At 43.1% G+C, this 24859-nt stretch overlaps 1 protein-coding gene across 12 annotated transcripts in view; it reads right to left on the bottom strand.

Annotated features, from left to right (window-relative positions):
- The window catches only part of LOC129180111 (microtubule-associated protein tau-like), a 45836-nt gene that overhangs the window by 15815 nt on the left and 5162 nt on the right, over nt 1-24859 (bottom strand). For 8 of the 12 annotated variants that reach the window (XM_054774338.1, XM_054774372.1, XM_054774381.1 and 5 more), the window contains exons 2-3: nt 5555-5612; nt 78-251 (exon numbers count right to left, since the gene is read on the bottom strand). In XM_054774338.1, the coding sequence (XP_054630313.1) occupies nt 78-210 (133 nt within the window). In that variant the 5' untranslated portion in view covers nt 211-251; nt 5555-5612. Of the gene's footprint in view, nt 1-77; nt 252-934; nt 995-1560; nt 1660-5554; nt 5613-24859 lie in introns of those variants that run through there. The other 4 variants (XM_054774354.1, XM_054774347.1, XM_054774363.1 and 1 more) reach the window with 4 other exon arrangements.

The raw sequence follows: 24859 nt of genomic DNA, 5'->3' as shown, positions 1-24859 counted from the left end.
TACATCATGGATGGCACAATACCCACCAAGCGCATTCAGCCACAGACAAAACCCCATCACCAGTCCCAAACGCATACCTGTTGTCCCGGGGTGCGCAGCTGCGCCGCCGTGGTATCCGTTCTCCCGGTAGCTGTAGGCGGAGTAGCCGTTCTCGCCATTCTCTTGGCCGTTGGAGGCCCAGTGCTCCTCTGGCTGCCGACCGTCTGCCATGGCTGCCTGCCTGCTGGGACACCAGGGGGGGAACGGCTCACCTGCAAGATGAAGGGAACACCTGTGAGGCACATGCAAGAGCAGTCACGCTACTGTGGAAAACGCTGCAGTGTACAAAGTCGCCACCAGAGGGCGCAAGCCACCACACCGCTCACTCAGTCATGATTCTTTGTCTCAGCTGTCACGTGCTGACAGAACACAGGGCTTTTGTTAATGTTTAAGCCTCGCAGAAAATATGCAACAAGTCCAATTATATTCCAAACCTTTGACCCAAAAACAAGCACACCTCTCATATCCTGTAACTAATGATAGGGAGGCTGTTGTCATGGCAACTAGGAAAGGTCCTCCAGAGGTCCAGCAGATGCAACTGACAGTCTCTCTCCGTCCAAGACGCAAGCGATGTAAATGCAACATTTTGCATTTACAGCAGCCCCCCACCGGACATTAAAGAAGCAATTTTCACAGCATAATTATCTAAATTCCATCCAAGCATGAGGAAAAACCAGGATGCTTTTTTCCCCTTTAATGACATTAGCAGGGTGATCTCCTGGCGATCGACTCAGTAGCAGCAGCTGCATGTCCTTTCACTTTAACATGATGTAAAGCATCTTTTTCATGTTGGGACAATGCATTTAAACAAGTTAAATAGCATTTCAAACAGTTTCAATTCATTTCAAACACATTTTTTCCCAAACATCAAAAGGTGTTGCCAGCATGAACAAACCTTGCAATGCTATTGTGATGAACTCGAGCCGCACAGGAGATAGTCAGAGCCCATCGATACCTGGGGGTGGGCAAAACAGCATTTTATATGCAGCAATCCAAAAAGCTGCCTCACAAAAACAACACAAGTCAACGTAACCTACACACTACACCACTACTTTTTCCATCGAGTTCTGGTCGGCAATCCATGACGAGGAACGTAGTTCTCAAAACTATTTACAATTTTCACATTTGGAATTAAAGTATGTGCGCGTGCACACTCCTCCACGCTCTTCCACTTCCTCCTTGCTGTCGAGTGTGTTTTCACATGCAAAAGATCCATGCTGAGCTCCTATCAAATGCACTCCTGCCACCTTGTGGCCATTTTAATGGCTTGAAACTGCTCTAAAAGTGACATCTTTTAGTGTGCGGTTGCGTCATCACCGCTTTTCACCACTCACGCAAAAAAAAAAAAAACGGAAAAAAGGCATATAAATACATCGTTGGGATCGGGCGTTAGGGTTTATAAAAACGTACGACTACATGGAAATCTTTGGAAAATTAGGTTAGGGAAAAAGTATGAAGTAACATTATGGGAATAAAGTCCAAATATTATGAGAATAAAGTTAAAAAAGGTACAAATCTTACTCATGAAGAAGAAGAAAAACAACAGCAAGATGTCTTAGTGGCCTTTGCATCCTTTCTCTTCTTCCGTGTAGCGGAGTACAGTGCAGTGCTGCGAGATGTCTGAATGAAAGGATGAAGAGGGCAGAGGAAGACACAGGGATCCCAGCTGTTACCATGGAAGGAAACGGGCGATCCTGAGCCATCATGTCCCGGCTGCCGATGCGACCCGACCCCCAGTTAAAACATCATCATGCTCAAACACGCTCACCGTGATTTAGCGGGCAGACAGGCCCCCCTTCTTTGCCTGCTCAACCTTACCTCCCTGCTTCAGCAGCATCCCTCCTGACTGCCACCCCCGCCCCCGCCCCATCACATGCCTAATCCGACTCACCTCCGTCCCCCTCAACTCCACCCTGATCTGGGTCAGTCGTCATGCCTCCACAAAGAGCTGCTGACATTAGAATGTCACCATCCATTTAGCAGGGATCTCTGGCAGCGTGTCACACTTGGCCAACCTTGCTTTAATCCTGTGTGTGTGTGTGTGTGTGTGTGTGTGTGTGTGTGTGTGTGTGTGTGTGCGCGTGTGACTAAACCAGCTTGGTCTCCCATTTCAGGTGTGCCTCCTTCACTAATTTTTAGGGGGTCAGTGGGTTCTAACAAGCCAGCTAATGTGTGAATAGCAGCACGCTGCACAGACTAATTACCATAATGACGGCTGTAGATGGGCAGTAATTAATGGAGTGATGAGGTGATGGGCAGGCCCATGGATGACATCAAACACGTTCACGCTTCCAAAAAAATAGAAATACAGCACCTGTTCATGAGTGAGGGACAGTTGCAGCGTGAGGTCGACAGGCGGGTCAGCGCAGCGTCTGCAGTAATGCGGTCGCTGTACCAGGCCGCCGTGGTGAAGAGGGAGCTGAGCTGAGAGGCAAAGCTCTCAATTTACCCCCCATCTACGTTCCCACCCTCACCTAAAGTCATGAGCTTTGCGTTGTGACCGAAAGAACGAGATGGCGACTACAAGTGGCTGAAATGAGTTTCCCCCTTAGGGTGGCTGGACTCACTATCTCGCTATCAAGAGATAGGCTGAGGGGCTCAGAGTAGAGTCGCTGCTCCTTCACATGGAGGAGCCAGTTGAGGTGGCTCGCAGTGACCAGGGATGCCTCCGGGACGCCTCCCTGGTGAGGTGTTCCAGGCATGCCCAGCCGGGAGGAGGTCCCGGGGCAGACCTAGGACACGCTGGAGGGATTATGTCTCACAGCTGGCCTGGGAACACCTTGGTGTCATCCCGGTGGAACTGGAAGAGGTGGCCGGGGACCGGGAAGTCTGGGCTTCCCTACTGAGACTGCTGCCCCCGCGACCTGGACTCGGATAAGCGGAGGAAAATGGATGGATGGATGGATAGATGGATGGTATTTATTTTGAATATCACAGAGATTGTGTACGTGATAATAAATGTTCACAAAACTCGTTTTGTTGGTTTGCGCCACCTCACATTCAAACTGTACTGTCTTCTCATGAAATATGAAAATATTTGAGAGATTTGAGTTGAAAAATGTCTCCAATTTGTCCCCAATTTGATTAAGGGGTGATGGCGGACCCTGAGGCCAAACCAGCTGAGAACCGCTGCACCACTCAACGTAAAACGTTTCCTACATGACCTGAGGATGGAAGAGTGAACGGTCACTTCGAGTACGTGAGTGACCTTGCATGTTATGACTTTTGCTAATATTTTTGGAAAGTAAAAAAAAAAAAACCCTCCAAATGAGAGATAATAGTCATAAAAATGAAAGTGATTGGTGTCTCAGCGCTGATTGATTCAGACTGCAGCTCCTTCCTGGCAGTCATGGGCCCCACCCTCACGGATGTCACTGTTCCCATGGCGATGTGCACCCCCGGCCGCCCAGGAGGGCGGGGCTGTGGCAGTCAGGAGAGGACGCTGGCTACAGAGAGCGGTCTTGACCACGTTATGGATACTAAAATAGGTCAGTGGAGCCTCCAGGCAGCTTTGCGGAAACAAATGGGAGCCAATCTATTCTAATCCATCAAGATAGACGGAGAGCAGGTCCAGTCTTTAGGCTGCCTGGTGATGCATTTCTGCTTGTGGGTGTCGTGTGTCATTAGCCATCGTCTATGGAAGGCTGCGATACGGCAATATTATCTCCGTCCTAATTAAACTTCACAGATTGCGTTGAAGTTAAAGCACGTGTTGAAAAACTGTTCGGGGTGTCACGAGACGGGATTGGGCCTACGAGAACGGAGAACGGGAAGAGATTTTAACATTACTTTTAAGAAAAGTACAATGAAAAAATATATGATAATATATTGCAATGTAAAAAAAAATGTTTGAGTATGTTACGCTCTTCTGCACTCTGTGTGTATGCTAGCGGCCCCGCCTCCACCCACCGAGAGACTGCATGACTGACAAAAGGGCTCACTCCGTTCATGCCGCTCTTCAGTGAAAACCAATGCACAGAGTGAACTCTCTTCCTGCCTGTTCGGAGGCGAGAGACGAGGAAAACAGACACGCATACGCGTGGCGATACATTAACGCCATTAACGTTCATGTTCATTCACTGTGTGATTAATTCATTCATTCATTACCGTCCCAGGCTGAGTACCCACGAGGAAGTTTTGACTGAATGCGAAATCTTCACGAGATCTTGTGGCGCCCCTACCTACGATTAGACTCAACTTTGCTCTCTTTTTCCCCATTTTGTGCTGTTGCTTTTTGAACCTTTTCCAAATATTTCAACTTGCTTTGTATTTTTACAGTATTTTTTGTAGCATTATGACTTCATTCTCATAATATTTGGACTTTATTCTCATAATATTTGGACTTTATTCCCATAATAATATAACTTTTTCCACAACCTAATTCTCCCAAATGTAATTTCTCCTAATATTACAACTTAAAAAAAATTATTTTTTCCCTTTGCTACTAAAATGGTATTATTTCCCCTCATAATATTATGAGTTTATTCCCATATCAATTTTTTTTTGTCTTAATATTTTGACTTTTCTCTCGTAGGTTTTTCCAAAACCAGATTTTCTAAAAATTCCAACTCGATTTGTTGTTTTGTTTTTCATAATATTCCGACTTAAAAAGTTATATTTCAACTTCACGTTATTAAAATGACGATATTTTTCCTCGTAATATCAGGTTATTCTCATAAAATGATGACTTTTTCTCATAAAAGTCTTTTCTCTTGATATTTTGACTTTATTCTTGTAAAATGTCTGCCGATTTTTCCAATTTTTGCTTTTTTTTTTTAGCTTTTAGAATGTGCCGGTGGCCAAATGAAAAACAGCCACGGCCGCAGGTTGCCCCCAGGCTGCTCTTTGGACACCGCTGTTCGATGCCTTTAATTGACACCCCCTAAACCCGGCGACTGTCGAGCCGGTCTGGGAGAAAACACATCGTTAGCATGCTAATTCTGGACAAAAACAAAAGAACTGTCTGCGGCATGGCAGCGTTCAGCCCCTCGCACATGCACACGCACCCCCCGGTTGCTCAGCTAAAGACATCAGATTGGAGGAAAGACCACTTTGGGCTGCTCGTGCCCCCCCGCCCCTTCTTCCTGTCCATGAATGGCGGCACTAATCATCTGGCAGCCACTTACATGTGAGTCATGGGAAAAGTGAGTGAGAAATGTCAAGCGTCCAAGTAGTGCAACGTACACGGAGTGGCGGCATGCCAGACTTTAACCCCCCTTCTCCTGCAGACGTCGACCAAAATAACTTCAACAACTACAAAGTGCCAGGAGGGCTCGTGCTCGTTTACGAGACTTGCGGACTCCTGCGAGTGGCGTTTTTAGCCTTTACAGACACATCCTAACGGATAACAGATGCATTCCCATGACAACAAATACAGCAGGGTGTCCCCCCCACGACAGCGTGTCGCAAACGGGGACACTGCGACACACTAACACGCTTTTTAAACCACTAAAAGCCGTTACGAACACCTCCTGCTGTCGCTTGGAACCTGTTGTGTTGATTGCAGTGTGCTTACCAGACTCGAAGAGCTGCCTGTGCGGGCGGTGTCGTCGGAGCGTCTGCTTGAAGGCGCGCTAAGAGCGGGACGGAAAGAAGAGGGGTTGCACGTTAGGAACACGACATGCGCTGTTGCAAAAGCTCGCCAGCAAAACACATGCTTGCTATGCCTTTGTTTTCCCTCCATTTTTCTGCTGTATTTGTGATAACGATATTGCCGATATCGGTTCGTATTGGTATGTTGGTAAATCCGTGGTTTGGAAGTCCTCCAAAGGCAGGAGTGATAAATAACGACGCAACGTAGAGCTCCTTATTAATAAATGGAATATTGCTGTAGTTACAACATGGAAAACCTGTTTATGACCTTCTAAATATGTTGTTTAACATTATTAGAGCCCGAAAAATATCTCACCCGGGTGGTGCCTTAAAAAGCTTCAGTTTGTTGCGGCATTCGGGGGCGGGCACTTGAAGGGGCGTGGTGAGTTTTCGCGGCTTGCGATGCGCCTGATCCTCAAAGTTTCACCGCTGATTTTGAAAAAATACGTCAAATATGTTTTTGTTTTTAGCCCAGGGGTCGCCAAGGTGGTCTCTGCGGGCAGAACCACATGAGGCGCCTGCAGGCCTGGCACTCGAAAGCTTACTTTTATCTGTGAAGACGAAGAGAGATGCTAATTTCTGAAGAAATGACAGGAAATGCACAAACGGCGAGCCCTAGCTAACGATTACCGATGACGCTACGGCAGAGATAAACACTGGTGGGCGAGTTTCCCGGGACACGGCAGGGATTATAATGAAAACAGTCCAACCGTTGAGGTCTCATAGCCTGGTGATCACAGGCCTCGTCAGTCCGCCTTCCAACTGCGCAGAATCCGCTTGCGAGTTGTTTTGATCGTTTGTAAAATTCCTGGAACTGCCCATTATGGCTGCGTGGGGGCGATGATTTAAAGCTTAAGACACACTTGAGTGTTTCCGTCTCTTTTGGGACTTTCAGGATGTTGTGCGTGGCGCATCCTGCCAAGGGTAATGGAGACTGAAAAGGACCCTGAAAGCAAATGAGGCCAAACAGGAAGTCATATCTCAATAACTGACACTTGTTTATGATGACATCCATCACAACAGACGCACATTTTCAGGAACGTGTCATCTCTAAGCTGAAGGCTTGTTGTCTGATACGGATAATATGCCTCAGCAGCTCATCATCAACTCCAAAGCACATCTTTTACATTCCCTCCATGCTGGGGGGGTTTAAAGGGCATGACTACAAGGTTAAACAAACACGCACTTCCTCTCCGGTCCTTGGGAAGGAAGAACGCTCCTGCATCTTCCCATCAGTCTTGACCTCCTGGAACAGAGGGACGTGAGGAGGAGGCCGGCTCGTCGAAATCTGACCTAATCCGCAGATTTTGACTTCATCATCTGAGACGCAGGAAATGAATCTGAGCAGCTTGATAAACCTCGCCTGCCAACAGGCCGGCGCAGACTCCGTGCTGCTGGCGGGGATTTGAATTCCAAATCCCGATTTGGAAAGTAAAAATGTGAAATGATGTAAAAATCATTCATGATGCAGCACAGACTGTAAAAAGTACGCAGCTGTCGACGCCTCATTTGGCTGCTAAATGAACGCAGACTCAGCCGCCCGCAAGAAACGCCTGACGGTGATATTGTGCACGTGCCGTCTCGTGAGGGACGTAGCATGCGGGCAGACGCACGCAGAGTCTGACGCTCTTTTGAAACGTTATTTCCGGCCTTATCTGCTGGGATGGTGCGGAGCTGAAGCACTTAAAGTCCGGGAAAATGTTGGTACAAAACGATATCTGTGTTCTGTATTGCGCTGATTGTTGTGTGGTAATGCTGAAAACTGTTATTTCCTATTTATGAGTTTATCACATTGTTTTATTTATCATATTTAACTAACATAATAATTGATATTACGTAAGTATTTCAATTTCTTTCTGTTCATCTTGCATGTCACAGAATCGGGGCTCAGGTGATTCACTTCATTCACTTGTCATATTTAAGCCGCCTGTCGTTACTTGAAACTCCTTTCAAGTGACATTTATGGGGACAATCTGCAAAGTAAGGACGTTTTGGCGGCGACGCTTAGCGGCGTCATCATCCAGGGGAAAACATACGATTCCGTACGCCGAAGCGATAAATGGTGCGCACTGGCTTGTGCCGGGGGGGGGAAGGCTGGGACGGCCTAATTTCTGTTGACCGTTTCTTGGTTTTGTCACACATTTACACTCGCGTTTCTTGAGTATCCTCCTTTTGCGTGGCCACGTGTCGTTACGCTTGCACGCCATCTGCCATCACTTCACATGCAAAGTACCTGTTTGCTCTCAAAAGTGGTTATCATAAAGCCAACACACCGCGGTATCCCGGTTAAGCGCGTCATCAAGACGGAGGACCCGTCCCGACCCTCTCAGCGCCAATAGATAGGAGGCCACGTTACTGCTGGTTGCCGCACCGCTCATTCAAATGGCTGCTCTGATCAGGAGGATTAGCAGCACAAAAAAGCTATTGGCCCCCTACAGGTGAGAACGTCTCAACACCTGACTGGAGATACCACACCGCATTCATTTGCTGAGGAATTTGCACAATGTCCCTCACCTTTGGGTGCAAAGTGCAGGTTTGGATTGCAATATTTAAAGTCAACAATTCATCATCCATTCATCCTGTATGTATTCTTAAGTATGGCAGCATTATTCATCATTTTTACCTGATTCCCTTGGAAAAACAACACAAATCTAGGAAACGTCACCTGCACTGTCCAGTATGCAGGTATTTATTTCACAGTCACACTGGTTGAATTTTTGGCTAAAAAGTTACTGAATCGATTTAAAGTTACTGGATCGTATCGTTCCTAATGGGCCACCGTCGTCCTTGAATCGTATCGGCAACCATGAATCATGATACGAATCGAATCGTTATTAAAAGGAATCGTTACACCCCTACTCATAAGTGTAACATTACTGCCACCTGGTGACCAGTGTAGAATGCTACATATCACAACGTCTTTGAAGGCATCTTCTGCATGACTTACTGTATATTTGTATTTAACCTCATTTAGCCATTTTTACACCTGAAATGCTTCATTTAGGCAAAAAATGAATAGAATTAGCTTAACCATGCACATTTTTGGACTAGTAATAGGCCACACGCAACCACAAAACAGCAATGATTTATGAACTCATTCAATCCCAGCCATTTTCCAAAATTCAACCCCTGCAGTAGCGGCCATTTCAGAACATTTGGACTGATTTTTCTTGGCATACAGAATATTGTGTTCCATGGCTATATAAACATGGAACCTACCAAAAGAAAGATCAGACGCTTGTCCTACATCAGAAAAAAAGTGAGTTTCTACCGTTTTACGTTCTTTAGTAATCAACAGTAGAACATCAGTAGGTTTCAGGAAAATATCAGTTCCTGACTAAAAAAGAGGAAATACATTTGAAACTCAACTATCTAAACAACTAATCCAACATAAACACACACAAAAAACAATTTATTCACAAAAAATAACACCATGGGCCATTATCACACATGGAACTAAACTGCGTGTGCACGCGTGCGCATGCGTTCAAATGTCCCTACAATGCGCAACCTTCTGCACGCAACACTCCTCCACGCTCTCTCACTTCCTCCTTGCTGTCGAGCGTGTCAATACATGCAAAAGAGCCACGCCGAGCTCCACCTTGTGGCCGTTTTTATGGCTTAACACTGCATGAAAAATGGCCTCTTTTATTGCGCACTTGCGTCATTGCCTCTTTTTGCCTCGTGTGCAAAAAAAACGTAAAAGGCGTATAAATACGTCTTGGGTATTGAATGAGTTAATTCACATATAAAAAAAAAAACACGATAGAGTGGCGAGGGACTCCTGTACCGGTTCTGTCAGCGCCGGTATCAGATAATACAGTACGTAAACAACACCCAACCCAGTCATGGCTTCCTCCACCCCAAACACCATCACACCTTTCTCCCTGAGCTGCGCCCGTCTTGGCTGACCTTGGTGTGCGCCAGCCTTGAGGGCGTTGCGTGCACCTTTGCACGGCAGCTTGTCGCATTTACGTTAAACATTGATTATTCAAACACGCACTTCCTCTTTTCTTGCGCTGAATTATGGTGTGGTGGCTGTGCTGTGTAAATAACCAACCCAATGCAGGTGTGACAGCTCAAGTTTCACAGAGACGCCGATAAAAGCTGAAAGTGAAGGTCTTTATCTTTTACGTTCGCACGCCTGCAACACCTGCATTCAACTTCGCAATGCAAACATCACACGGAGTGACAGCGAGAGGCAGCAATGTTGACTCCAAAACAACAGCCCTCCCTGCAGCGGGCTTCGCTCTGTGACAGCCACGCTGGATTCTACGTACGTCGCTCCTGCTGAGAAGCCACCAGCAATCTGCTGCTACCCGCCGAGGGCCCTCGTGCCAACGCCGACCACTCGCAACGTCACTCTCGTCATGAAGAATGTTGCAGCAAAGTCAGACAGCTCAGGGGACTCGCTTGCGTGTTGGCCATGTCTGCAGGCACTGTGCCAGGGGTGTCCAAACTTTCTCCAGAGAGGGCCACGTTGTGAAATATACTTAGATATGCTAAGAAGACATGCTATATATTGCTAGAAAAAAACTGCATCTAAGCTTTGTAATATAACGCGGATTATTAGTATGAACTCACAGTCGGCCATTTTGCTGGCCTTGATAAATTGACACAGGAATGTGTGTTTGTTTTCCTCGTGTTAGTTTCAAGTTGGATGTTGGATATTCGGCTCTGTAGGAAATATTTCCCCAGCGGACCGCTCATTCACAGCAGGAGTCCTCACAAACACGAACCAGCCCCCTCCTGAACGAACACTTACTAGCCACCGAACACGAGCATGAGTCTCGCATACTACAATAGCCAGTATAAGCTAGCTGGGTTTAGCTTGGTGTGTGTGCCACTGAGGCTGTACGAGTTGTGCTTTAGTGCTTGTTTGTGTAACCCAGCGTTTTAGGTTGCCCGCTGACTTTGTGGCTTCAAGAGGCACTCAATAGCTATCTCACTTAGCCATATTCAAAACACATTTTCAAAACCAAAATAAGAGCGGCGCACATCCTGTCTAATAGTGGTAATTAAATAAGTGCCATAAAAATAGCTTGCATTAATAAAGCTATTACAAATGCATCTGCGATTTTATTTAAAAGCTCTCAACATTCCAATTACAATGTTAAATATTCCCTAGAAATTAAAGTTTATTGCTTTTGATACAATGTACTTGCATTATTATGGCATATAATTCATTTTTAAAAATGGTTTCAAAAACTCTTGTCAATAATATCGATTATCGACAATAATCTATTATCATCCAGCAAAATGTGTTATCGTGACAGGCCAGGCATGAACTTTGGTCTTTGCTTGTTTCCCCATTTTTGTTGTTTTAATTTTTTTTTTGCTTTTTAATTTTTTTTTTTTTTTACATTTTTCAGTCTTCTTAAATAATCTTTGTAAATTTTCTTTTTGTTACATTATGACTTTATTCCCATAATATTATAACTTTTTCCCCCAACCTAATTTTCCAAAAATGACAGCTTCATTTTGTTTTGGTTGCTGGAATGCGACTTTTTGCTCTTACTATTTTGACATTATTCTTGTAAAATTGCAGAATATTTTTCCCATTTTTGTTGTTTTGTTTTAAATTTCCAACCTATTTAAACTTTCTTCTTGAAAACGTCCTTCTCGTAAGTGTGACTTTATTCCCATAATATTAGAACTTCTTTACCCAACTTAATTTTCCAAAAATGACAACTCAAATGACAAATTTGTTTTGGTTGTTTTCGTATAATATTACTACTTTTAAAAAAGAACTTTAATATTTCAATTCCATGCTACTAAAATGACTACTTTTCCTCATAATGTTACGAGTTTATTCTCATAAAATTGCAACTTTTTTTCTTCACTTTTTCATTTGGACTTGAAGGTTAAGATTAGAACCTGTTCCGCAACCTCGTTTTCCAAAAATTACAACTTTATTTGTTTCATTACGACTTTTTAAAGAAATCATGTCTTTAATATTTCAACTTTATGCTACTAAAATTACATTATTTTTCATCATAATATTGCAATGTTATTCTCGGAAAAAAAATCTTGTCATTAGATTACGAATTTTTCCTCTTAATATTTTGACTTTATTCTTGTAAAATTACAGCAGATTTTTCTATTTTTTGCTGTTTTTTTTTTCGTTTCCCTGTTAAAATTATATATTTGTAAATTATTTTATATTTATATTTCTTATTATTCATATTTTTATTTATTTTTTTAATATATTATGTAGATATCTATTTTTCAATTATTTAATATCTCTTCTTATTATATTTATGATTTATATTTTTAATTATTAGATTTTTTAAATATAATTTTGTATATTATTGTTTATAATAATATTATTGTTATATTATTTGAACGTGCCGTGGGCCAATAACAAACATCCATGGGCCACAAATGTAAAAAATAACAAAAAAAAGGGAAGATTACGGAGTTTGTCCTCCCCGCCTCCTTCGCTCCAGCTTTCTGCGAGATATGCTCGATACTGGATTTCATACCGATATCCAATACCATCCAGCATTGTACTTCCGATATCGATACAGGCAGCAGCTCTTCACTCAAACTAGACAGTCGAACGCTTAAGACCAAAAGTGCAGCCAAGCCTGGTGTTTCTCCTCTCTCGGGAGCTTTCGATGACGTTTATTTTCAATTCCATGGTGACGTCTTTCCTTTTCCTTGCTGCATTTCCACCAGAAGCGCCTGCCTTAGCGCAAAAAGGTACCTTACCTGCTGCGGTAGGGCAGGTATGTCCGTGGGGAGTTCGTGGAGTTTACTCACGGCGCTGTGTTTTTGCAGATGAAATCAACCCGTAATGAAGTCACGTTACCACGGTAACAAACCGCCACACATTCGACAGTAGTCGAGGAGATGACACATTTTTCGGAATGCAAAATGCCTTTGATATCAAGCATTCTAACTACTTCCACATTTCTCAACCGATTCAGACCGTTCCAAAGTCAAAATTCTCGGTACACTGTGCCACCATGCTGGGTGTTAGCATGTTACCATGGCTAGCATGTTAACATTAGCATACTAGCTTTTTTCGCTATTTTCATGCAACGCTTAGCACTATCATGCTAGGTGTTAGCATGATAATGTTAGCATGTTAACATGTTAACATTAGCATAGTAGCATTTTTAGCCATTTTCATAGGTAGACACTTATGTAAAAACTCAGCACTATCATGCTACGTGTTAGCATTCTAACGTGAGCATGTTAGCATTGCTTGCTAACATTAGCAAATTATTTTTTCAGCCATTTTCATAGCTAGACACGCATATAAACACTTATAACTATTATGCTACATTAGCATGCTAACATTAGCGTTTGTATCCATTTTCATAGCTGACACTTACATAAACACAACTATTATGCTAAAAAATGTAGGACTAACATTTATGGTGTAAATCACGCTTTGGAAACATTTCAATGTTTACCTTCACATTTTGAACTGCAGTAATATCTGGTAAACACCAAATTATTTTTGAAATGTGATTTCTATCCAGATTTACTTAAGTGACTTAAGTGTTGATTATTTATGAACACTGCCGGTGAAGCAGACACTGAATTTGGACAGAGCAAGTGAGTGCAACTTGTCTGTGTGAGCTGAATAACTTCTCTGCCCCAAAGCTCATTTGCAGGCACTGCAGGCTGTGGCGAAGGCAAAGGAACAAAAGGCACGGAGGGCGTTTATGGGCGCTTAGAAAAAGAGGTGGAGTCGTCCCTCGCTAAATCGGGGTTCAAACATCGCTCCCTCACTCTATCACGGTTTGCAAAAAATAATGAATGAAGAAACGATAGCAATTTTGTGGTTGAATACGGACTATTATCAGTTTAAAAATTATGCATATTTAAGCAATTTGTTTTTATTCATGGCCTAAATTCTGCATTTTCATCTATAAAAATGTCTAAATGAACAAAAATACATCCTGCAAGGTTTATTATGCAAAGCAATGCAGCAAGAGTAAAGTGAGTAAAGATCTCATGTCATGCAACCGGGCAGGAAACTTTTGAGAAGGTTGGGCGGGGGTGCTCAAGCAGAGGAGAGAGGAACAGTCCTGGGAGGTGGCAACGCTCCCGTCACGGCCAATGAACCTCTGCTTTGGGCAACACGCTGACAACTGACATCAAGTCCTTTCTCGTGCAAGTCACCCCGTCACAGTCATGGGTGAAGCAGAATGAAGCTTCGGATAGCAAAAGTATGTTAAAATGTTATTTTTTCTTAAAAAAAGGAGGTCAACCAGCATCCCAGAACAGACTATGTTCGTCTGTTCATCGCTCCCCACACTTGCAGCTCCTAATCGGCGGTCTTGGCAGACGTGTGGTGACGACAAGAGGCTCAGCCAAGTGTCATCCTCATGCTGCAAACAACTTCATGCATATTTTGCTGCTTTGCCCGCACAAACGGCAAATTAGACTGAAAACAATCTAATTAAGGCATTAAGACTGCCTGTTGAAAGGTTACCAGCCACTAGCTCGGACCTCTAGTAGCGCAAAGCTAGCTTGAAGATTATAACACACTGAGGCTTTTTGCACCTTTGTTGCAAGGCTGTGATGGTAGAAAAAGTCTGTGCAAACTGAACATGAACTCATTCAATCCCAGCCATTTTTCAAAATTCAACCCCTTCAGTAGCGGCCACTTTAGACGATTATGACAGAATTTTCAAGGCGCACAGAATATTGTGTTCTATGGCTACCGGTATAGAACCATGGAACCTACCAAAAGAAACATTAGACTGCCGTCTTTCATCAGAAAAAAAAAGTTTGTTTGTACCTTTTTCCGTTCTTTAGTAAATCAGCAGTAGAACGTAGGTAAGTTTCAGGAAAATAGCAGTTCCCAACTAAAAAATTTCAAGCATAACTTTCAGTTTGACACAAATAATTTGCTTTTGTGACAGTTCAAATATGTAAAATAACCATACCCCAACACAAACAACACAAAAAAGGGTTGTTTTAAATCAAAATAACAATTTTTTTTACAAATATAACACCATGAACTAACTGCTGTGTGCACGTGTGCGTGTGCTTTTCGGCTCGCACGCAAAAAACCCAACGTAAAAGATGTATAAATACGCCTTTGGGAGGGAGCGTTGGGGTTTAAAACAGCTTTGGCATTGAATGAGTTAACACTTGCGCCTCGGCCACGCACGCATCTCCATCATCATCATCATCATCATCATCATCCCCCAGCCTAAAGATGCCAGCGTCTGTAAGTTTGAAGGTTTAAAACAAAGAAAACAAACAAATACGTGGCTTTTGACAGCTTGTGTCCGCCTTATAGCGAGTGCAAACATTAACTGACTGCAAACGTGTGTGCGTTTGTGTGTCGAAGGGTGTAGCCACGGGCGTTGAACCCGCCCTGCATGTGCTCAACTCAAACAGGGCTACTGTACAAGACTCTGTGGGGCGGGGGGAAGTTTCAAACTCCCAGGGAACACTGCCTCTCTGTCGCAACTCTTGGCTCAGGGCTTGCACCTAAATAACTCAAACGCAAGGTCAGAGATGCTCGCCAAAATGTGAAACTCTCGGTGCTCGACTGGCAAGGAAAAGGCGGCTGATGAGCCTTTATGTCCGTGTGCCATCTGCTCTGAGTTAGCACCCACACAGGAAGCGAGCAGATCTGGGCACCGGAGCCGAGACTCCGAGGCTGTCGTTGTGAGGAGAGGCCACCAAGACTCTGCTGCTGCTTTGATGCGTTTTAGCACAAGACAGGAGCTCCAATGGGAGTTCGAATCCGAGACCAACGGTGAATTAAATGCATTTAAAGTATCAAATGTGTCGCTACTCAACCATGACTGATGAACAGATGGAATCGGAGTGACGGTGTAGCCTTTAGCCTGGTTGCCAGGCCAGCACTGGAGGCTAAACTACCAACAAGTACTAGCCTGTATTCACCTCGCTGCAGGTTTTAAGGCCTCATTGGCTGTTCTGCAGCCAAACAAACATTTGCCTCTCACAACACAACTATGATGCGTTTAAGAACCACCGACCCAGCAAAATCTCAGTACGTGATGAAAAAACATGACCAGTGAAGCATAAAGACATCTGCTGGCAAATTCAGAACCCACGGTGCTCAACCTAAGAGGTTCTGCTAATAACAGAATACACGTGGTCCTCGAGCTAGGAACAAGTTCCGTTCCGACGGAACTCGTACCCAGTGGGACGGCGTGGGGCCCCAGCCCAGTTGGGGGGCCTCCAAAGCTGACACACGTTGAACTGTGGCACAACAGTTGACTTTGCTGAGGATGCTGTGGCGTGGTTAGTCTCACGTTACAATGCAATCTTTAGGCCCGAGTGCTGAGACTAGTGTATTGTGACACGTCGCAATGGCTAAGTGGTGAGGGGAGGTTTCTGGAAGCCAAAAGGGTGTCGGTCGTGTACACATGCGACAAACATATGATGCATGAATTCCATACTCACTCGGCTGGACAGTTGCTAGCATGACACGCCTGGCTGTGCTGGCGATAAACACTAGCAAATAAACATCTGAGTGTTATGGGGCAACTCTGTGACTCATGTCCTGTCAGTGGATGATCCAAAACAAGCAAGATGAGGCTGAGGAGAGTGGCAAAAAATAAAAAGATGCATCCACCACCCTGGTTATATACAGTGTTTTGAAAGTGTTTGCCCCCCTCCGGATTCCTTATTTGTTGCATGTTTGTCACACTTAAATGTTTCAGATCATCAAACAAATGTAAATATTAGTCAATGACAACACAACTCAACACAAAATGCACTTTTTAAATGAAACTTTTTATTATTAAGGGAGGAAAAACATCCAAAGCTACATGTCCCTGTGTGAAAAAGTGATGGCCCCCTAAAGCTAATAAGTGGTTGGCCCCCCTTAGCAGCAACAACTGCAATCAAGCGTTTGTGATAACTTGCAATGAGTCTCTTCCAGCGCTGGGGAGGAATTTTGTCCCACTCATCTTTGCAGAATTGTTGTCATTCAGCCGCATTGGAGAGTTTTCCAGAGTGAAGTGCCTTTTTAAGGTCATGCCAGAGCACCTCAATAGGATTCACGTCAGGACTTCAAAGTCATCATTTTGTTTTTCTTCATCCATTCAGAGGTGGACTTGCTGGTGTGTTTTGGATCATTGTCCTGCTGCAGAACCCAAGTTGCTTTCAGCTTGAGGTCACCAACAGATGGCCGGACATTCTCCTTCAGCACAATTCATGCTTCCATTCATCACAGCAAGTCTTCCAGGTCCTGAAGACCAGCACACTACCACCACCATATTTTACTGTTGCTATGATGTTCTTTTTCTGAAATGTGGCGGTACGTTTACGTCAGATGTAATGGGACACACACCTTCCAAAAAGTTTAACTTTTCCCAAAGGTGTTGGGTATCATCAAAATGTTTTCTGACAAAATTGAGACGAGCCTTAATGTTGTTTTTGTTCAGCAGTGGTTTTGGTCTTGGAACTCTGCCAAGCAGGCCGTTTTTGCCCAGCGTCTTTCTTATGGAGGAATCATGAACACTGACCTGAACTGAGGCAAGTTGGATGTTGTTGTGGGGTCTTTTGTGACCTCTTGGATGAGTTGTCGCTGCGCTCTTGGGGTCATTTTGGTTGGCTGGCCACTCCTGGGAAGGTTCACCACTGTTCCATGTTTTGGCCATTTGTGGAGCATGGCTCTTACTGTGGTTGGCTGGAGTCCCAAAGCTTTAGAAATGACTTTATAACCTTTTCCACACTGATAGATCAATTAATCTCACTTAAGTTATGTTTTAACAGGGGGGGCCATGTAGCTTTGGATGATTTTCCTCCCTTAATAATGAAAAGTTGCATTTAAAAAGTGCATTTTGTGTTGAGTTGTGTTGTCATTGATTAATATTTACATTTGTTTGATGACCTGAAACATTTAAGTGTGACGACCATGCAAAAAACAAGAAATCAGGAGGGGGGCAAACACTTTTTGACACCACTGTATGTGTTGGATACAGTTCAGTACTTGAATGACATCGACAGCAAACGTGGACAATTACTGTACATGTGCATCCTAGCTTTGTGCACAGGAAGCACCACCAGGTACTCTAAGTGCACACTATTAGTCTAAGTGATGCTCCAATAGACAGCTGAAGCCTGCACACGAGCACCAACAGGCAGCTGAAGGATGTCGGGCTTGTTTCCTGGGAATCTGTCGCCACTTTCCATTAACAGGGCGGTGTCATGGATAAAGTTATAAAGAATACCACGCAGAGTGGCTGCCAGCTGTAATGACCTGAGGTTTTTCATGGTGAGGATGACTTCCTGTACTTAGATGGCGGTCCAGAGTGAGATCATACTCCATTAGGCCTTTTCAGTTCAAAAGTATGTGGAGGTTTTGGTGTGATCTCCAGTGGGAAAAGTACGAAAGTGGCCAGTAGCAATTAAACCGATATTATCGTACGTCGACAGTGATACCGTTCATAGGATCACATCAGCATTGCCGGAGGATTACAACAATCTCTTTATTGAAGGGTTTAAGGGAATAGAGAGTGGATCTAAACTGCAGAAACAACATGGCTTCAAGGCTTCATGGCCCATTTGGCAATTCAGGCGGATGCTAAGGGTGCTGTGGCCTCCAGGGGGCGCCCAAAAAACCTTCTGTGTAATTACATAAAAAGTACTGAAAAAAGTACGGTTAATTTTTAAAAAGCAAAAGCTTATATTGACTCACCTTTACAGCAATGCCCAATTTATATTACTACAAACGATAACAAATAAGTCTCATTGTTTTTTTTTAATACTTTTGTGGAGTTTTTGTGTGCAAACTGTGTTTATTTCAATTGATTGTTGTTTATAGTTTATTACTATTATTATTTATTTACTTATTTACAGATTTTTTATTTTGAGGTAAAAGTATTTATTATAATATTTTTTATTAATTTTTTTAATACTTTATATTTTGCATACACAGTAATCCCTCGCCAATTCACACTTGGAATTTCACAGCTTCAGTTTATCATGATTTTTCAAAAGATTTCGCTGTTTCACAATTGAATACGACCTATTACTGGTTAAAAAATATGCCTATTTAAGCAAATTGAACTCTTTTTTTGCCTAAATTAACATTTTCAATCCAGTTACAATGTTAAATACTCTTGAGAAATTCAAATGAATGGCTGTTGATCCAGCGTACTGGCATTATTATCATGACGTCTCAAAATAAGGGTGACAATAATCGTCTAGCGAAATCTGTTACCGTGGCAGGCCTATAAAATACAAATAACACCTTCAGAAGACGCATTCAACGACATTGTCATGATGTGTAGTATTCTACACTGGCCACTAGGTGTCAGTAATGCTACACTGATGAAATAACGGCCACCACAGGAAGTACTGTCCAGAAAAGTAAAAACAGAACAAAAAGAAGCAACGTGTGAGTCTATATTATGTTTTATATGTCTTATTTCATCTTATTATGTCCACTACATTGGCTAATACCAGTGTAAAGGTGACTATAGGGGTGTTATTTCATGCCTAGAGGGCTCTAATAATGTTAAAAAACACATTTAGAAGGTTGTAAACAGGTTTTCTATACTAAAATATTCCATTCACAAAATTTTGCTACTTTGCGGAAATTCGCTTATCAAGGCCGGGTGGGGAACCAAATAACTGTGGTAAACGAGGGATTACTCTATTTGTAATTTTTTTTAACCACGTTATCTTACAAATTAAGGATAAGGGTAAAAACAGTGCCATTCATTTTCTTTTGCAATCCGTGCAAATCACCGCTGGAGGGGCATGCCATATAAAATCTCACCTCGGGTGCGTCAGAGACAACAAACGGTGCATCAAACTAATAAGGACGAACTCTTAGTGTTGCCAAAATATACCCGATTATATCACTGTGGAGCTGCAAACCCCACAGACAGTCCAAGCGTTCCCACTCACACGAGTGGGGGCAGGCTGTGTGTAAATCACATCTGCTTCTATTGATCAGCGCTCGGGCAGCAAAAGGGGTCTATTGTGCAAAGGTCCGTTGCACTGTGATGAAGGGTTTACTTCTTTAGATGGGCGACCCGAGAAGGAAGAAAGCCAGAAGGGTAAAGGGAAGCAGTTTGCATTTTCTGCCAAACCCTCGGGCTGCGAGGAGTGCAGATCTTCCCCTAAAGCAGATGGTGGAGGATTAGCATGCAGAACCGCAGGGGTTCCCTCTCCTCCTGCCTCCACACAGGACGCTCAGGAGGGATGAAAATCAATAATTGGCATCCCACGGCGGCGACAGCTAATGACGACTCTCCTTGTAAACATGTGACGCACATCAGCGTGCATACGGTCGCAGGAGATAACCATCATGCGCTTGCAGACACGACAACAGCAAGGATAACATCGGGACACATTCCTGATAGTGCAGCTTTGAACTTCATGTCGATTACGCTGGGTCACGTGATCAACACAGCCTTCATCTCCAACTAGAATGTGTGTTGTTTCATGCTATGACACATTTTAAGTCTTTGGGATGGCATGCGCAGACTAAAAAAGAAAAAAGAAAAAAAAGTGGTTTTCGGATTCCATGAACTTTCTAACACCACGCTGAGGGGAGAGGGGGTGGGACACTTCCTCGGAGGTCGTTCACATCTGTCGACACTACAAAACAATGCCAACGGCTGCCTCTTCCACCAAAATTTATGAGGAGATTTAATGAGGCAAGCCGAAATGGTCAAGTCCCGCCCAAGCTCCTCCCCCACCGCACTATTCTGTAAGATCTGACAGCTAACGGAGGTGGAAAAAACTCAAATGGCTTCAACAGATTCCACACTTGTTGGCCCGGCAGAGACAATTATCACCATGGCAACGGCAATTACTGCGGCGCGTTCGGGTCAAGGGTTCGCTCCCAGGTGGGGTATTCCCAAGTGGAACGACAAAATGTGTTTTGCAGGAAAAGCGCACAGGCTCGAGTCACGCTGCTGCTCCATGAGAGCAATTCCTTTGAGGGGCTGGTTTCCATGGCAGGGGTTGCCGTGGTGAGGGGGGCCTCCCATGCACTCTGGGGGCAGTGGTAAACAAGGACAACATCGGGGGATGGCAAAATTCACAACTTTATGCATTGCAGTGAAACTTACCCTTCATAGTAACTGCTCAGGGACCAGCTACTGTTTTTTACAATCTAGAAGTCAAACTGCTGACAAAAAGACAAAGTCAATTAAGGAGAGAGAAAAGGATCAATGCTCTCAATTGGGAAAGTGATGTTGACAGAGCACAAGAAACTTTCCAATTACATTACGGTAAATGAAACAGATCATCAAGACAATGCACCAATAAGCAAAAATGGACAAAAATGGATGACAAGAAGACATAAAGACGACTAAGGAGTTGCTGTCAACTGGGAAAGCGATGTTGACAGAGCATAAGAAACATAACCATTACATGGCGGCACATGAAACAAATCGCCCATCGAGACAATGCACCAACAAGCAAAAAAACGGATGACAAAAGGATTGCAAAATGCTTGGAAGAAGAATAACAGAACTCGTGGAACAAAAAAACTAAAGACGCAGAAAACAAACAGTCTAAGAATAAGTGAAGTACTACTTAGTTGGCATTTCACAGGTAAGCAAGAATGCTATAGAAATAGATTTGGCGCTGTTTGCCCTCACGAACAAACACATTATGATGGAATCCGTGAATGCCGCTCTTAGTTGCAACTCCAACGGTAGATGGCATCGTAACTCTGCTTCTTAACACACCTGGTCTGCCAGAGAAGAACACGTAGCAGGAGGGATCTGCGTGACCAACTTAGAGAGTATTCATTCCACTCTAGATTGTCCTTCTACCGGTCGGACGTGCCTTGAATTTGTATTTTTATGCATATTTGTTTTGCTTTTCATGTATTTATTATTTTTTCATAGCATCTATGGTTCATTATTTATTATATATTCTGTATTTATTGATTAGTTAAACAATGAATCAGTCAGTATTTACTCCAGTTCGTGTTCACACGCCACTGATGTGTTCACCATCACTGCATTCATCCATTCATTCAATCCATCTGATTGTGTGTCACGCAGGCTTGACAGAGCTACTGTGTGTGCGTTTTCCTCAGACAGTGGCGAGCATGCGCACGTGCACAAAAACATGCCACCTCAATCTGGGGGATGTTTAGAAAGTGTTTAGAGTGCATTTTCTCCCACTCCTCTGAGACTTGCCTCCGTAGCATCGCGTTCCGGGGCCTTCCCGTTAATGGATGGAGAGGAAACACGCTGCCGCCGAGATGTAAAGACACATAAAAGGCTTTGATGAACCAGACACCGAGTCGATCCTTCAACAATTAAGCTCATTCATTCCTCCAAGCGGAGAAATCTGCGCTCTGTGCGAGAGGATGAGGAGAAAACAATCGTGCCGTGTAGTCGCCACATCTGGAAGTCATAACAGGCCAGTGTTGTGACGCTGAGACGCTAAACGCTTGGCTCGCCGGAGGTCTGTGGCCCGTTTAGCACGATGCTTCCGGCACGCTTACATGAGAACATTCTAGTAATGTGAGGTTTGTGTTTTGAAAGGTTCCCTGTGGAGTCTACACTGTTTTTAAAAGAGATCCGCCGTCACACGGCGCTGCAATGAAAGCTGAAGACACTGTCATTGCACTACGAGCCCGTATCTCATGCATGTGCACCAGCTGCGTGTCCGAGTCTTAGTCAAAAGTCTTTTTTTAAAAAACAGAGAAACCTCAGCTAGTTTGCATATGATTCGGTTTTCGGTGAAAATGTTTGCACAAGATTTGCCTGGGTTTTTGTACAAAATTACACGTAACAAACTAGTCCGATTGCCCTGTACTATATTGTTCTGCAAAATCGAGTGCCCGAACAAAGCACCCTACGTAGGCCTGTCACGATAAATTTTGCTCGTCGATAAGTGTGCTACAAATTATCAGCGATAATCGATATTATTGCAACATTTTTGGACATTTTTTCATTAATAATTGTCAGGAGAGGTGTAATTCATATTTGAACGACACGATGGTACTCAAGTGTAGTGTACCTTGTGTGAGAAACATTAGCTTGCCTGTATCATCTGATTAATTTTTTCATTAATTAGATACAACAAATAACACATTTTGCTGGTAGATAATTGTCCTAAATAATTATTGTTGATAATTGATGTTACTGATATTTTTTAGACAATTTTTTTTTATTACTATATGGCAAAATAATGCGAGTACATCGTATGAAATGCAATAAACTTTAATTTCTCAGGAGTATTTCACATTATAATGACAATGTCAAGAGGTTTTAATACAATACATTAAAGAAACAAACATGTTTGTGACGTGTACGTTCTCCCCGCCAATTGGTACTGTGTGCCAAACATTTGTAAAATGTTGGCTTTTGCACTGTTTTGTTTATATTTACTTTGCCGACCAAACGCCTCAGTTTGCGTCGGCTGTCGGGACGAAGACTCTGCTGCACCTCCAGTGGTAGTTTCTTTGTTTCCCAGTTGGGAAAAGTGAAAAGGGTCGTTGTGTTTCAGGTGTGCATACAAGTTGGTGGGGTTCCCCTGCTTCCTCGTCCCTACTTTCGAACAAATGCCACATATCGGTTCATTCTGTTTCAAACCAAAATATTCCCACACTGGGGCTGTTGCGTTCCCTGTAGAACTCATCGCTTCTGTGCATTCATTCAAGTTAGCGTATGCGTGCGTCAACAATAAGTTCCATCCATTCATCATTTATAATTATTTCACACTGTTTTCTGCATGTAAAACTGTAATTATTCTCTATAAAAATGTATTTGTTTATATTTTTCTGTGTCTGGAAAGAATTCATTAGATTAAGTGGATGTTGTTGCTCATCTTTACTTCCTGTTATGTACTGTACTTCCTGCAGTGGAAATTGTCTCATCAATGAGGGGGGTGCAACGATTCGTTGAAATAATGATTCCATTCGTATCATGATTCGTGGTTGCCGATGCGATTCAAGGACGATATTGACTCATTTAGAACGACCGAAACGATTCAGTAACTTTACATCGATTCAGTAACTTTTAGCCAAAAATTCTGACTGTGAAATAAATACCTGGATACTGGAAAAACTTGTTTTTTTTTGTAAGGGAATCAGGTATGAATTAGTAATGGATATAAACAAACAACTAAACAACAATTAATGGCAAATGTATTCACATTCTATTTGAAAAAAGTGCAACGATAAAGTTTTTTTTTTTTTTTTTTACATAGCCTACAAACAGCGAGCGACTTACTTAGAACATCTCCCTCTTTGCAAAAGCCCAAGTGTTTCCACACACTGGACCACAATGCTGGCTTAATTATCTCTCGCTCGCCAGCTTGTCCTCTGCCATCCGCCATGCTACGTTTTGTTGTCTACTGGCGCGTGGCGATGACGTCACAGACAGGCAGACTGAATCGAGTAACGTTTAACGTCTTTATCATTGAAAACTATATAAAATAAAAAATGCATCCATATAAAGCCTCCCGTGCTTAAATCCAATGCTTTAATTTCCTTGTATCGATGCAATCGATTGATTACCTTTTAAACGATGTTAGATCGATATATGCCGTATGGAATGGCAACTTGCCGAACACAGATTGATGTAGTTGGATCATAGGAATATAAATCGATACACCGATGTGGTAGATGAATAGTTTCACCCCATCATCAATGTTACTGACACGTAGTGGACAGTGAAGAATACTACATATCATCACGTCTTTCAATGCGTCTTCTGAAAGCCTTATATTTGTATTTTACTTCATTTAGCCATTTTTAGGCATGAAAATGCTTAATTTTGGTTAAAAAAATAAAATTTGCTTAAAAAATGGAAAAAGTTTTATTTAATTTTGAATGTCAAGCGCAGAGTGGCGAGGGATTACTGTAGATGCATTTTTCATAGTCTCCACGGGAATGGAAACACCACCATTTTCCAAAAGACTTTGTGTGGCGTAAATGAGTGGCCAAAACAAATTGCGGGACAGGCTTATGTCTTCCCAAAGACCGGCCTGCTCCCTTAATCCTGCAGCTTCTGATGCACCTTCCGTCCTCTCCGGACAAGTAGGACATTCCCAAAAAGCTGAGCTGTTTTCAAGGGCTGACAAAGTTACAGCTGGCTGCATATTGCAAGAGGTGCAAGCCATAACATTATCCAGACGACGTCAGCAGCACAACTGCCAGCATTGTTACAGTATGTCGCAATTAGGGGTGAGAAACCACTCAGAACAATAATTTAACATGGACTATATGTCGTCAGCTTGCTAACACACACACACACACACACACACACACAGGTCTATACAGTATACTCCCAGA

This window comes from Dunckerocampus dactyliophorus, chromosome 1 (assembly GCF_027744805.1).
Source record: "Dunckerocampus dactyliophorus isolate RoL2022-P2 chromosome 1, RoL_Ddac_1.1, whole genome shotgun sequence".
NCBI classification, from domain to species: Eukaryota; Metazoa; Chordata; class Actinopteri; order Syngnathiformes; family Syngnathidae; genus Dunckerocampus; species Dunckerocampus dactyliophorus.
Note: the sequence above shows the minus strand (reverse complement) of the source record. Positions and strands in the feature narration are given on the sequence as shown.